The sequence below is a fragment of the Acanthopagrus latus genome, chromosome 8 (genome assembly GCF_904848185.1).
Source record: "Acanthopagrus latus isolate v.2019 chromosome 8, fAcaLat1.1, whole genome shotgun sequence".
Lineage (NCBI taxonomy): Eukaryota > Metazoa > Chordata > Actinopteri > Spariformes > Sparidae > Acanthopagrus > Acanthopagrus latus.
The window spans coordinates 26,402,228-26,417,202 of NC_051046.1; the positions used below are offsets into that span (position 1 = coordinate 26,402,228).

The following is a 14,975-nucleotide window of genomic DNA, read 5'->3' on the forward strand; positions in this document are numbered from 1 at the left end:
GCAGGCACTTTTATCCAAAGCAACTTGCAGTAATTCATACATACATTCACACACCGATGGCATCAACCAGCACATCAGTATTGAACAAGTCCGATGTTGACCTGGCCGTAGGTTGAAGACACTCAAGATCACCAATGTCATTAGGATTCATTCTGGATTTATCAACACTCATGAGTGAGGGGATACTCATGGTCTGACAAAAAGGCTCAGGGGGTACACAAGACAAAAAAGGTTGGGAACCACTGTATTAGAGGACAAACGTCCATCTCATGGCTGAGCTAGACTGGAAGTCTGATGATCACTAAGGTTGGTATCTGTCATCCTCTGGGAGCCAGGTCCAGGCTCTGGGAATGTCGGAAAATTTCATTGAGATCCACAATCTGTCCAGTACTGGATTGATCAACAAGCTGACATACCAGCAATGCTATCCTTGAATGGGAAAAAAGGTGTTCTATGTTAGATGGAGCCCTCTGAAAACTCAGAGTTTTTAATTGCTTAAAGCTCTGAATTGTGAGATAGCTGATTTTTGAGTTCCCAACCTGTCAGATACTGAAGCTTTGGTTTCATAGGCTGCACTAGTCAATATTTTACGTATGTGAATGTTATTATGGCATATTTCAAACTATTCTGAATGGATACGTCATTAGTCATATACTTTCAGTGTAGTTCTATATGGCAATATCTAATATTTTCATCCAGACTAAAATACCTCAACAGCTGTTTGATGGATGTCCATGACATTTAGACATTCATGTCCCACTTGAGATGGACAATAGTAATGTTGTTGATCCCCTCATTTTCCATGCAGAGCACTCATCAGAAAAAGAATTAAGATTTTGTTGAGTCTTTTGTTTATGAGTAAGACCTGTAACACTGTATGACATTGCCATCCTATTTCGGATTATGTGCTAATTAGCAAGTGCTAGCATGCTAGCAACTCCATGGCGACCATAACAAACATTACACCTACTTAACAATAAAATGTTAGCATGCTTCCATTAGCATTTAGCAACAACACTGCCAACCAGAGACATTACCCACTGATGCCAGCTGCAGGCTGTGTGCCATTAGCCATGCTAGCAGCTACTTGTGGCTGCGTTCGCCTTATCATTGTGTTTTGAGTGTTAATTCCATTCACTGCTGTTTGTCATAGTATGTTTTCTTGTAAATTACAACAAGGTATTGTTTAAAACAGAATAAACTAGTTGTAAAAAAAAAAAAAAAAAAGCTGTAAAAAATTTTATAACATTTAACATTAAGTTTATCCTGCTAATTGGCATACAATAGTTTTTGTGATAGCCTGTGGCTAAGTCTGCGCTCCACATGCTGCAAATAAGAAAGGGCTGGTTGATATTATAAGTTTTTAATAAAACGAAACATGCAAATAGGCAATGATTGGTTTAATTCTGTAAAATAGATAAACCTGGACAATTCATATTCTCTGCATGTAGTATTCAACTCATAAGTAATGGGTTACACATAGAATTGGCCTTAAACACATAATGGATGGATATAAAGTAGAAACTAAATATTTTATAATAATTCACTGTGATGATATAAAACAAGAGTTTAGCATCAAATGCAACTATGCTGTTTTGTTTTGACAAAGCTGCTCAAGAGTCGAAGAAGACGTTATACAACTGGGTTCAGGTTTCATGTACAACAGAGATTTAACAAAAACAAGACAAGACAGACTGACATCAGAAATATACAGACATTTATTTACAAATACGTTTGCATTTGCATAGACATTACAAATTTCAAAATAAAAAGTTAAAAGATATTATAGTAAACAGATTTGGGAAATTTTAAGCTGCATAATCTAGTACAAGTAAAAGTCCACTTGTCAGAATCGAAGCTTTCAAGCTGTTGTTTTTCACCTTCATGGTATAAATATACATAAATAAGATCTGTATATATGTTATTCCAACAGGTGGAATCATTTCACTTTGACATGCAGCCGCCACAATCATTTTCATGCACATCATCATCATTAGTACAGTCGTCATGGTCTCTACCATCATTACATATATTCAAAATAATTTCTGGTTCTTTCTGAAGCAACATCTTTGTGGTACATAGTGATTATATCAAAGTTCTTTCTTCACTTTATCTTCAACATTCATTATTAATTACACTGTGTGCAGCATCAGACATCAGACATCAGTCTTATGGTTTTATATAAATGGATATGCGAGCTGCAGACAACAGGACAAACTTTCGTTACAGCTTAACTCTGCAAGCACGGGTGAAACTTTATAGACACAGCCCTCTAAAGGTTAACCTGAAGAGTTAAATGTTAGTGCTGCTTTGAATTGCCAGGAATAAAAGATACAATTACAATCATCTTCATCTGTATTATTAATTTACTCCTCTGTGAGTAGTACTTCTTTACAATAGAAAAGTTGCTTTAAAAGGATTTCACTGTGCTCTACCTATTTATGTTAAAGGTTTTAATTAAGTTTGTTCTGCTTTAGTTATCAGTGTTGTTGTCCAGTGTTTAGAGGAGACATTTTGAGGATCCGCCAGGCACTATCAGGACATCCTGCTGTCCAGTCAGATGGTTAATCTATCGTCATCCTGCCGGGATCTGCAGGGCCACACCAACCAGTGGCATTTAATGGGTGGGGTGAGGCATGAGGACTAAAAATTAGTTCCCCTTAGTCTTAGAAAGGCCACTCAATTTACAAAGAACCTTTATTTCCTGGAGAAAACAAACCCTCTCTTGTCACCTAGATGACTCTCTGAAAATTAACCCCGAGATCCCCACAGCAGGACATCTGATAGGCTGGCCTCATGCCTCAGCTCTGTCCCTCTGACACAATGACAACACTCATCCATCCATCCATCTTTACACTTTAATGCATCCGTTTTCTTCTTGTCTCACCAGTAAAAAAAAAAAAAAAAAAATCTGCTCCCTCTGACAACATAAAGCTGATGCAATTAAAAAAATCTCTCCTGTACAAAGCATTTTACAAAATATTTTTTCTACACCTTTGCTATATCATTAATGACAAAAACAAAATGGAGGAAATATTACAAGACTTGAAAAAATATGTCTCCACAGCAGTTTTAAACATTTAGAACATCATGACATCAACAGTACTTCGCATTAGCACGTTCTGCAGCTTTGCTGATAATTAATAACTTAAATCTAAACTGTAAATGAATCTCAGCATGTTCTTATATTTGAAAACACATGTTTTCTGTTCGCAGCTGCTTCCAAAAACTACAGTGAGAGTAACCATGGTGGAGGGAGATTATGTGTGCCGTTACAGACCTGCAGCAGTGAGTAGCAGCGTAGGTGGGAAAAAAACAAAAAACAAAACTATGATAGTGATGAGGAACGTTAAAGCTGAAGACAATTGGGAAGCATCAACATTTTTTTAGCTTTTTTTTCCTGAGTAAGTTCACCAACTTGGGGCTCTCTCTCACTCACATTCTCTACACACACTCTCCCACACTCTCTGTCTCTCCGTCACATCCTCTTCCCTCTCTGTCTTTCACATTCACCTACCATCTTTCACTTCCTGTTCCCCCTCTCCCACTCTGAGGGAACATAGGACAGTGTGTGTGTATCTGTAAGCTATTATGTGTGTACACAGTTCCATTTGTGAGTGTGGATCGACATTGTGCTGTTAGAAAATATTTAGGAACCATGAAAAGAGTATTTGTATTTTAGTTTCTTCAGTGTTGTATTGAATGTGCTCTAAAAAACTCTCCAGCCATTTAGGAATCATATAATTTTTTTCATTAAATGAAACCGTAACGATCTGAATATACAGACATGAATATGTGTGTGTCTGTTCGTGTGTGTGTCCCTCTCTTTCTTTCAATGGCCCACCTCTTGGCTGTCAGGTAATGATTTGGCTGGGAGGTCAGTGCAGTGAAGAAAACGACAGCAGATGCTGATTTGTTATAAAAATGGCACAGAAAGGCCTCTCAACTGTGAAGAGATGATCACAGTGGGAAAACACCCAGATGAGCAAGCTCAGGCAAATAATGTGTTCCTGGCTGGAATCAAAAAGCAGGTTAATATGTGTTATAGTATGTATGAATAGGTTAGTTGCAGTGGCCCAGAAGTCCTCAGAAGTGTGAAAGCTATGGCTGCGGAGGTTTGAGGAGATTAAGGGTGTCCGGTAGTTATAGCAGGAGGGCTGGCTGCTAAGAGGCTGGTTGATAAGTCCTGTGGCCCCTCAGGAGAGCCGATTATGTGTTAGAACTTCTCATCAGGGATGACCGTTTTGAAGGGGTGGTCCCAGAATGTGGTGGTGATTCCAAAACCTGGTGAGAGAAATAAAGATGACATCAGGTGGATCAAAACAAAAACAGAACGGGGAGAATCAAATCTCTTCCTTGGGCTGAGCTCCATGCAGATATGTTTCCATCCGGCTATGAACTGAATTTTAAGCAAAACTCTAAAATGTTGTAAAAAGTAAAACAAAATAAATAAATAAGAAAATATATAGAAAATGATTATATAAGATGTATAGCCCAGCCTAACTAGGCTCTGCAAAGCGTAGCTTCATCAGACGTTGCGGACTTAAGCTATGTTATACAAGGCTGTAACAAAGAGAGTTCATGAAGGAAAGGCTCAGGAAATGTATGTTTTATTCCAAACCAATTATCAGTAAATAAGGAGGCCAATAATAGACAACTGGAACGGATATACAACACTTTTAGGAATCACCAGTTATCAGACGGAATTAAGCACAATTTAATCAAGTTCTGTCTTTAGGTACTACTGTGTTAATGGAGGTCCTGTGCTTTATGTACTTTACTTTTGACATGAACCAAAGGAGGGAGTTTGTGTGAGACCACAGACTTTGTGACTAAAAACGGATTAAAAAAATACTCCATCAGGGCGATAGAGGAGCCAAAACAGATGATCAGTCACATAAGAGTTAAATGCTTGTTATGTCAGAGCTGATTTGAAGAAGGTGTTTTTGTCTCCCATTAAGCGCAAGAAGCGTTTGTCAAAAAAGATTTTATTTGCCAGTTTTTTTTCCAATTGACCTTTTTGTAAAGTCATACTACAAATCAACATATGTTGATGGAAACAGCTGTATCTGGATTCCATTGCTCACCTGATCTCTGGTGCTCAAAGTGGTGTTTGACGTGGTAGGCCTTCAGGCTGTACATATACGAGCCTCTCTTTGGCGAGCCATAGTGAAGGTAGTAGTGGATCATATCATACACGACGTAGCCACACAGTCCCCCGACAAACACGCATATCCCGAGGATATCCGGCAGCGTGTTGCGGAGGATTATGTAGAAACTCCCCACCACTAAAGAGGCCAGGCCGGGAGGGAAGACCAGTCGAGAGCCGTCAAATGGAGACTGTGGAGAAACAACTTAGAGTCATACACTTAAACACGTACAGTATATGCTTGCTCACAGCAGCAGGGAGGTTAGAAAGTTTAAATTCATTATGGCTGCTGAAAGGTAATGTGCAGTCAATCACCAGCATATAAGATAATTCATTCGTTTTGTGCCATAACAGCATCATAAAACACTTTTACGATAGGGAGACCTGGCCTGTCCCTCAGACTCACTTGCGTGTACTTACCTTGTGGTGTTGTCCGTGCAGGAGGAAGTGGAGCATGATGAGATAATAGTTATGGGCCGGCGGTTTCATGTGAAAGACAAAGCGATGGATGCAGTACTCGATGAATGACCACAAGAACCAGCCAATCAAAAAGAGCATCGGGAAAATGTACTTATGGATCGGGATTGAAAAGTCTGGAACACAAACACACACATCGCGACATGACATCGATGCACACAAACATTCATCGGACATGAAAATGATAAAAACAAACATGTATAGCATGGCGTGTGTGTACACATGATAATATGGACGTGTGAACGAAAATTAAATCATGACCTATAACCATCATATGGCTGTATGTGCAGGCATGTGTATGCGTATGTGTATGAATGTTACCTGAACTGAGGACTATCCTAGTGGTGCCCTCTGACAGGGTGGTGTAGCAGTGCCAACTTAAATAAAACACAATAGGAAGCCACACCACTGGAACCCAGTACCTGTTGCAAGGCAGCACAAAATAATCAACATCCTCTCGCTTGTTTTATACTTTCTATCAGATCATATTGAGGGTGATGCTCCATAATGCACACTGCCCTCCATCTTCCAAATGTGTTAATTTCATTAGCACTGAAATTGGATTTAATACTGTTAATTATGTAAGAGTAGAAATATTCAGGTTCTGTTGTATCTTTTTTCTGCATGTCTTATGAGCATCAAGACACATTTGCAATTCATTTAGAACAAGTATCAGATGTCTTGTTGCTATACTTGAATATAACAGCTTTTTGTTGCTCCTAAACTTCTCTGTCGTCACTTCTAAGCATCTCTCTACATTAGGCATGTCCAAACTATTCCACAAAGGGTCATGTGGCTGCAGGTTTTTGTTCCAGCCAGTCAAGAGCACACAGTTTGACCAAGACGGAAGACTGAGACCAGTCGATTAAATGAGTCAGGTCTGGTGTGCTGCTGCTTGGCTGAAAAGAAAATCTGCAGCCACATTGGCCCTTCATGGAACAGTTTGGACATGGCTGCTCTACAGTGAGCTGGTGAACAGCTCAGCTGGTTAAACAGCTGGTGACAGCTGTTCAACATATTATATTACGAGGTGTGATCAAAATTCTTACTTGTTTAGTTGTCGTTTAAAAAGAAATTCCAAAATCAGAGTTTTCACAGGACTAAAATTTTCCGTGACCTCTGTGTTTGGCGAAATACGATATGAAATATGCTGTAGAATTTTAAGGCACATTCATACCCGATTAAAAGCACAAACGTTCTACACAAGTACGACAAATTAATAGAAGTGATCAGGTAGAACTAGTCCAATGCAAAAAGACAGATAGAACAATCGAGTCAACAAGTCTCCTGCAGCAACATCACAACCGTAGACTTAAAAAACTGATCGATTCAGACATTTAGATACATTTATTGCTTATTCTTTTTAACATCTGTGAATTACACACATTCATTCATATTTGGAAACTTTAGGAATGTACAAAAGGTTGTGAACAAGATGCTTAGTGAAACCAAGCCTATCTTGATTGCAAGTCTGTAAAACTAAACACATATTAATGATTAAATTAACTATTATATAACTAATTAGATAAATGTATCTATACATACACAAGGAAACATTTTTCTCGTCATCCTGTAATTTTCTCTTCAATAATAATGAATAATCTCTGCTCTCACCAGGAAGTCTTAGTGCTGGCTTCCAGGAGGGGGTTTCCAAACAGTCTGATCGGCCTGTCGACTGGCTGGTGAACCCACGCATCATATTTCTCTCCGAGGTGGCCGACCTGCCAAGCCAGGGGCTTCCGCCAGTCCACCAGATCCTGTCAAGACAGAATCAGTGAGAAATCGATGAAATACAGCCTATACAGTAATGGAAAAGCACAGGAAAGTGTGTTTCACCAGACAATCAGTCTGTAATGACAACAGGTGGCAGCAGAGAGTTAAAAACAGATAAACTGCGCTCCAACCAGGAAGTGACTATTTGTATGCACGTTTGTGTCTGTGTGCGTGTGCTTCTGCATGGTTACTTCGCTCTAACTGCATAATGAGGGTTTTCTTCCGGAGTCCAAAGACCAGACTTTTATAACCAGACATGACTTTTATGAGTTCTTTACAACGTCCTCATGCCTCTCACATGACACACGTTGCCGTGCTGTGGGCCAACAATGATGATAAAACAGTCAAGATTCAGAGTGACCTAGAGTCAGTTTTGCAACATCTACAGCTATGTCCTAGGTTAGGAAAGCTGATCTCAAGTCAGAACTTCAGACAAACTTATTAATGAGAAAGTTTAGCACACTAATAGCATGACTGGGGTTGGCGAGATCACATTAAACGCATCATATCAAAACAGCCAGTAAATTTCAGTGGTTTTACTTCTAAACATTTGCAGCTCTAACAGGCTTTGATCATTTACGAGAGGAACCTTTGTATCAGGTACAGACTGACACAGAAACCTGAGGCTGATTACAGGTTACTGCCTGAACAATAATCTGTCCATCACATAACCTCATTTACACACAAAAAATGGAAAGACCGCATCTCCTCATTCACTCAGTATGACATCTGCACTTCCACACCAAGCATCATATTAATGTATTCACTGACAGTTTAGCACTCACGGCACTTCTTGTTGCTACGACCAGTCAGTTTCCTGTCATATCACTGCAGCGTTCACAAGTTAACAACCTCAGAGCCCCGTCACCCTCTTCTTTTAATGCCTCCATTCATTCAGGACACGGTGATTAATGCAGCTCAGCTTATTCTGTACTGATGGTAAGTAATCCTGTACAGTAGTTGTAAAGCTGAAAAAGTACCCTCAGTACACTCAGTACCCATCAGTGTAGTAGTAAAATCAAAGCCATATAGAAGTACAGTAGAAAGTAAAGGACCATTTATCTACAATTACTGCACAGAAGTCAGCTTATAGTCAGCTGGATATATTTCTGAGAGAGTCCTGATGCTGAAAACTGGAAAACTGGTGTTCATGTTCAACTTCTCCAAACAGCAAATGTCATGTATGCGTATCAGCTGCTAGTCAACAAGTCATTAAACTGGAGAAAACTTAGATTTTGATATTAAAAAAGGAAGTGAAATCAACTATATCACGATACCGCTTGTGACAGGAAATTGCCACACACAGTGGTGATGGTTTGAATCAGCTGGCCACTTAAACTGCCCTGTAACACGACAAACATCAACTGGCGTGACATAATAAGTAGCCCCAAAATCATGATGAAACATGTTGTTTTATTGTTGTTTGATTGGTTGGTTTGTCAACGGGACAAAAAGGGTATTTAAAGGGAAATAACTTTTTATATTATATATATATATATATATATATATATATATATATATATATATATATATATATATATATATATATATATATATATATATATATATATATATATATACTTACCATCAGTACAGAATAAGCTGAGCTGCATTAATCACCGTGTCCTGAATGAATGGAGGCATTAAAAGAAGAGGGTGACGGGGCTCTGAGGTTGTTAACTTGTGAACGCTGCAGTGATATGACAGGAAACTGACTGGTCGTAGCAACAAGAAGTGCCGTGAGTGCTAAACTGTCAGTGAATACATTAATATGATGCTTGGTGTGGAAGTGCAGATGTCATACTGAGTGAATGAGGAGATGCGGTCTTTCCATTTTTTGTGTGTAAATGAGGTTATGTGATGGACAGATTATCGTTCAGGCAGTAACCTGTAATCAGCCTCAGGTTTCTGTGTCAGTCTATACCTGATACAAAGGTTCCTCTCGTAAATGATCAAAGCCTGTTAGAGCTGCAAATGTTTAGAAGTAAAACCACTGAAATTTACTGGCTGTTTTGATATGATGCGTTTAAACAAACATCAACTGGCGTGACATAATAAGTAGCCCCAAAATCATGATGAAACATGTTGTTTTATACATTATCATCTGACTGGCATTTGCTAGGTTATGTTTTCACCCATGTTCATAAATACTAATACAATTCAGCAAAATTCTACAGGTGAATTTTGCTGTTTCTGTATCTTAATTAACAAACGGAAAAAGACAAGAGAAACCATGCCACGTATTTGTTCAACAATGCCTCTCAATCCTGCATGACATGGCTCCGACAAAATGTTGAACACACACACATGCACATATACACACATGCACAGACACAAACATACCCCGTACACCTGACTTGATGTAAGATAACGTGAGTATCTAAATAATGAGACTGACTGTAGCTGCATTCCTGCTTTACCAGTTTGCCAGTTCATTGTACTGTGTCAACGATACGATGCCAGAAAATAAGGCATACCTGAACAAGGAGGTGGCGTCACTTTAAACTTACTAAAGTGACATTCCTAACACTGCTGCCACACTCAAAGGAACACCTTTTGTATTCAGAACTTGGGTTCTGTTTTTTAAATCAAACCATAGTAGAGCTTTGTGATGGGAGTGTCCAGGGTGAGGGGTTTATTTTACAATTATGCCAGAACAAGAGTATTAAAACGCCAGCTTAATTAAAACAGCTGAATGACAGGTGAAGCTGGGTACTGAGTACTAAGGTGTTTGAGGCCCAGTAAGGTCAGGTTTACAATGTGATAGGTTAATTGTGATGCCTCTCGCTCAATACAGTGCTGCCTGGCAACAGAGTGAACAAGATGGACTGGTTGAATCTGTTACCACACTGTGCTGTGAACCTGTTAAAAAAAAAGAACTTGTCAGATTGCTCAGTCACATGAGTGTGGCCCTAATAAAGTGGGTCACTATGTGTATAACTGCGAGGACATACACCTCCTTAAGGGGAAAGTTTAGGGTTTAGAGAGAAGAATAGGCATTCGGCAGTGACTGTGTGTTTTTGTATTGCACATGCTTATGTCTAGCAGTGTGAGAACATCAGATTCTGCAAACAAACAGGGACAGTTTTGGAATGAGGCAGGGTGAATAACCTGATGGCTGTTCACTCTTCTTCTACCCACCATCACTCGTGCACATACACACACACACACACACACACACACACACACACACACACACACACACACACACACACACACACAAATACCTTGTCCAGGTCCACAGAGCTGCAGCGGTTGAATGGGCTGTCTTCGTCCTCCTCCTTCACCTTCTTTTCTGACGTCTGTCCATTGGTCTGTTCACTTCCCTTCCTCCTCTCTCTCAGAGTCTGAAGAGAAACAAGAAGAAAACAGAAACAGTTAACAACAGAGGGTATCCGAGAGAAATAAAAAAAGTGGATGTTTTTCAAGACATGTCTAAAGTGGTACTTCTTGGGTCTTTTGAGTCTCTTCCAATTTAATTTCTTTTAGCAAAAGTCAGAGATAAATATAGTTATATAGTCCCTATCAAATAAGCTATGGTATGATGAAGACGTACAAACACTGATCTGTATGTGTGAGTTTGTTTCCAGAGTGGCTGCCCTTTGCTCTCCTCTGGTGAATCAAACAGCCTCCTCACCTTGTTAGATATTTCACAGTTATGACTACATGTGAGCTCAACATTTACAATCTTTCGAACTTTGAACCTTTATATCACAGAAAAACACGTTCAACCGTCAGGTACATGGGTAAAACCTTATTCAACACTGATGTGACATGACGTTTGGATCCTTGTTTAATTTCTTTGGTCATTCTGCTTCAGTTTTTCTTCCCTTATGCCAACTTAATTTGTCTTTCTTGTTGAAAATGATACAGCATTTGTAAAAAAAAAAAAAAAAAAAAAAAAAACAGTCTAGGAATCTATTTACAACAGAAATGTTCTACCTAGTCTCCATTAACAAGTCACACTATGTGCAAGGCAATTTTGAATGCATCATTAGTGGCATGTACACAACTAAAGGAAGTGGCTACTGTGGCTGCACGGCCTGTAAGGGCCTTGTAGACTTCATAATACCTACTGATGAAAAATGCAAATAATAAGCTGGAAAAGAGCCCCGGAGGACATGGACAAAAACAGAATATATATGCTCGCATTGAAAATGTTTCAGTTTGATTGGCAACTTGTGCCATGAGTCTTACTCAAGGAATATTCCATCTACAGCAACCTTTTTAGTCTAAAATGCTTGCTACCTGTGACCTTATACGATGGTTATTTCAAGCTGGCAGTATGGTTCTGTGGTTACAATATTCTCCTATGGTGACCCAGTTTCCCCATTTGTCACCACTGTGGTTAACTGTTTATGCTTGTCAGGCAACAAGCTATGAGTATCTCAGTGCGGGACTGACAAACCAAGGCAGCAGAGTTAGCTATAATGTTAGAGAATGTTATGGAGTTGGAGCAGTTTAAAATATAAAGAGCATTCTGCATAGGCAGGCAGACTGTGCACGCACGCGCACACGCACACACGCACACACACACACAGGTCCCCTACGGTTTGTTTCTAACATCACCTATGGCAATTCAACACCTACGGGGCAACGTTACACCATCCATTATCACACTGTGCTAAAAAAAAAAAAAAAAAAAGAAAAGACAAGAAACAAACAGGCCATTAACCTGTGTTGTTCCTTCTTGGAAGAATACATTTCATGTTGTAACTCACTCTGATGGAGTTATATGAAATCAATTCCATTCTCCAGATCCAGTTTTGATGAGAACAAGATACTGTCATAAAAACCTGGCATTGTCTACAGTATCAAGAGAAGAACATTGTCTAATATTAATACAAATAATAATATATATATTTTTCTAATACAGTTATGTAATAATGACACATCCACAGGCTTAAAAAAAGGTTGAGCAACTGATATCAATACATATAAATGTATTGGGGAAATAGAGGTTCAGATAAGGAAAGACAAAGAGTACCATCAGAAAGATGAGATACATTTTATAAGAGCAGTTATGGGTGATGGTGTACATTTGATAATTATTTTGATTATTTGACAGGGACAGCGTTAAGCTTCTAATCTGTAGCAGAGTTAGCTATAAAATAATTTACATCTGTATCCCCTGGACAGGACACATTGAATAGCTTCTTTATGATACAGAGCAGATACAAAAAAGAATAAAATTAGCAGCAAAAACCAGTGTGACACAGCAAAGGCTATTGGCTCAAGGCTACCAATATGCACACACACAAAAATATATATACACAAACACTGACACACACACACACACACACACACACACACACACACACACACAAAACAAGTAGCCCTATAGCTTTATAGCTTTATTTTAGTGAAAGCGATGGGAAGACACACCCTCTGTATCAGCAGCAGCAGTCATGGCCTACGTGAGCGAACAAAAGTAATGTGTGATTCTTTACCTCACCCCACTTTATATATACAGGATTGGCTTTACAGAGGTCACTGGAGAGGAATTCTGAGGGTGCGGTGTCAGATGTGACAGAAAAGAATGAGACATTGAATATGACAGAATTCAAAATAGGAAACCTGACAAAATGCTCTAAATTTAAACCAACATAACTGCTGTGAATACAAAAAAAACTTTACTCTAATGTGTCTAATTCGATCTTGAAGTATGTGTAAACCTCCACATGTCACCTTAAATGCATTTTTTAAAACACAACCAACATTTGAACCCTCTGTTGCATAATGCTCTGATAGAGCAACCTATACCACTGTGCAACACCTAAGCTTACTCTCCAAGGAGCTGACAATGGAAACAAACAAATGAATAGGCAGTGCCACTATATGGCACAAATCAAACTATCTCAACAGTCCAGGATAAGTAAAGTACCTGCAATTCTAGCTGGTTCAGTCCTTTTATTGAGCTTTTCTGACCAAACATGTGATAAGAGTGAATGTGGATCTGTGATATAGTTTACTTTACATTCCAAGGAAAAAATAAGAGAAGTGTTAACATGTATTAATTAAAGTAGTTGTAGTGGTATAATTGTAGGGAAGCAGAAGTCGTGTTGTATGACAGACGCTGATCACTGACTGGTTCCTATTAACATTTCCAATGAAAATCGTGAATAAGAGAGCTTACAGAGTAGATCCCAAGCAATATATCAGCTGGCCAATATTGGCTTTTTACAAATATATCAGTATTGGCATATATGTTGCCTGATATGTGCTTATATAAATATTCTGTTTTATGGTGCATATAATGCAGAAAAAAGCAGCCACTTCAAAACAGAAAAATGCTTTTGGTAATTTTTAATTTATAAATACCCTGTTTAAGTTTAATGTTTACATGAACTAACTAATTTTAGGCAATAAAGTTTATTGTTCAACTGTAAAATATCCTGCCTGCTACAGAGTTACACAGCCTTGTCATGTGTTTAATTACCACAATTGAGGGATCATTGCCAAAAATGACACTCACGTTCACAGATCCACCTGCTGCTCAAAATCAGGTTCAAACACACTGGCTTACACTGATTACCCATGTTACTTTATGTTCCACATGTTTACTCCACTTTTAAAAAAAAAAATTATCCATTAGCTTATAAAATGCTATCACAGGCACCTGCATAGGCAAGGTCAGGCAGCAGTGATGTGCAACAACTGAGCAATGTTCATTAAATGACGCTCAGTGAAAGTTCAGTCTGGACTATCTTAACATTCATTCCACTCTCCCTCTCCCTCTCCCTCTCTCTCTCTCTCTCCCCACTTCTTAATCAGCTGACTATGGGTGTTTTACTCCTTCAGTTCTGCCAATAAGATTCTGCCACGATCAAATCAACCAATCTATTCTCCTCTCTGCTAATGTCCGCTGTCGTTTCAATGCAAAATCATTGCAATCCTCCTCCACCCCATTCACCTCCAGTTAATAATACCCAGTACCAAGGCCCAGCTCATCGGAGTCCACCTCGTACTCATCCAGATCTTCAGCCATCCTCTTCATCCCATCACTATCTAGATTACATCACTCGCGGCTTCAACCTTCCTCTTAAAATATAATAGTATAACCTCTCCTGATTGAATTTGCCTCTCCCATCAGTCTGTCAATCAAATCGCGTTAATATAACCTGCTTTCAACCAATCCGTCCATGAATGTAGTTGTGAAGAAATGTGTTAATTATAGTTGATAACACCCACTCCAGCAACAGCCTGTTTTACGCTGCAACTGTCTAGTAAGCAGTACAGAAGTATCCACTGCTGTGCCACTAGTATAAAGAGCAGCTTCTTCCTCAGGCTATGAGACTCCTCAACTCATCCGCCACACTCAACAGTAAATAACTTGCATTCTATTTTGCAACTCTGTCTTGTAAATCTCATATAAATTAACCTTGAATCATTTTCCAGTGAATTTGTGTGTGTGAGCTTTTTGTTAACAATGTGTGACTTAGCCAAAGGTAATGGTGTGTCAGCAAGTTCTGATTTCAAATTTAAATCTTGGCTCATGGAAGGTTTTACAACAACAACAGCAAAAAAAATAAAAAATCACAATAGATTCATAATTTACATTGTTTGATGTTTGAGG

The 14,975-nt window shown here is 38.9% G+C and overlaps 1 protein-coding gene across 1 annotated transcript in view; it reads right to left on the reverse strand.

Annotated features, from left to right (window-relative positions):
• Window positions 1-1,695: 1,695 nt before the first annotated feature.
• The window catches only part of fa2h (fatty acid 2-hydroxylase), a 29,612-nt gene continuing 16,332 nt past the window's right edge, over window positions 1,696-14,975 (reverse strand). Inside the window, exons 2-7 of the mRNA XM_037106627.1 lie at window positions 10,627-10,746; window positions 7,241-7,383; window positions 5,948-6,048; window positions 5,570-5,742; window positions 5,088-5,340; window positions 1,696-4,284 (exon numbers count right to left, since the gene is read on the reverse strand). Of these exons, the coding sequence (XP_036962522.1) occupies window positions 4,217-4,284; window positions 5,088-5,340; window positions 5,570-5,742; window positions 5,948-6,048; window positions 7,241-7,383; window positions 10,627-10,746 (858 nt within the window). The 3' untranslated portion in view covers window positions 1,696-4,216. The remainder of the gene's footprint in view (window positions 4,285-5,087; window positions 5,341-5,569; window positions 5,743-5,947; window positions 6,049-7,240; window positions 7,384-10,626; window positions 10,747-14,975) is intronic.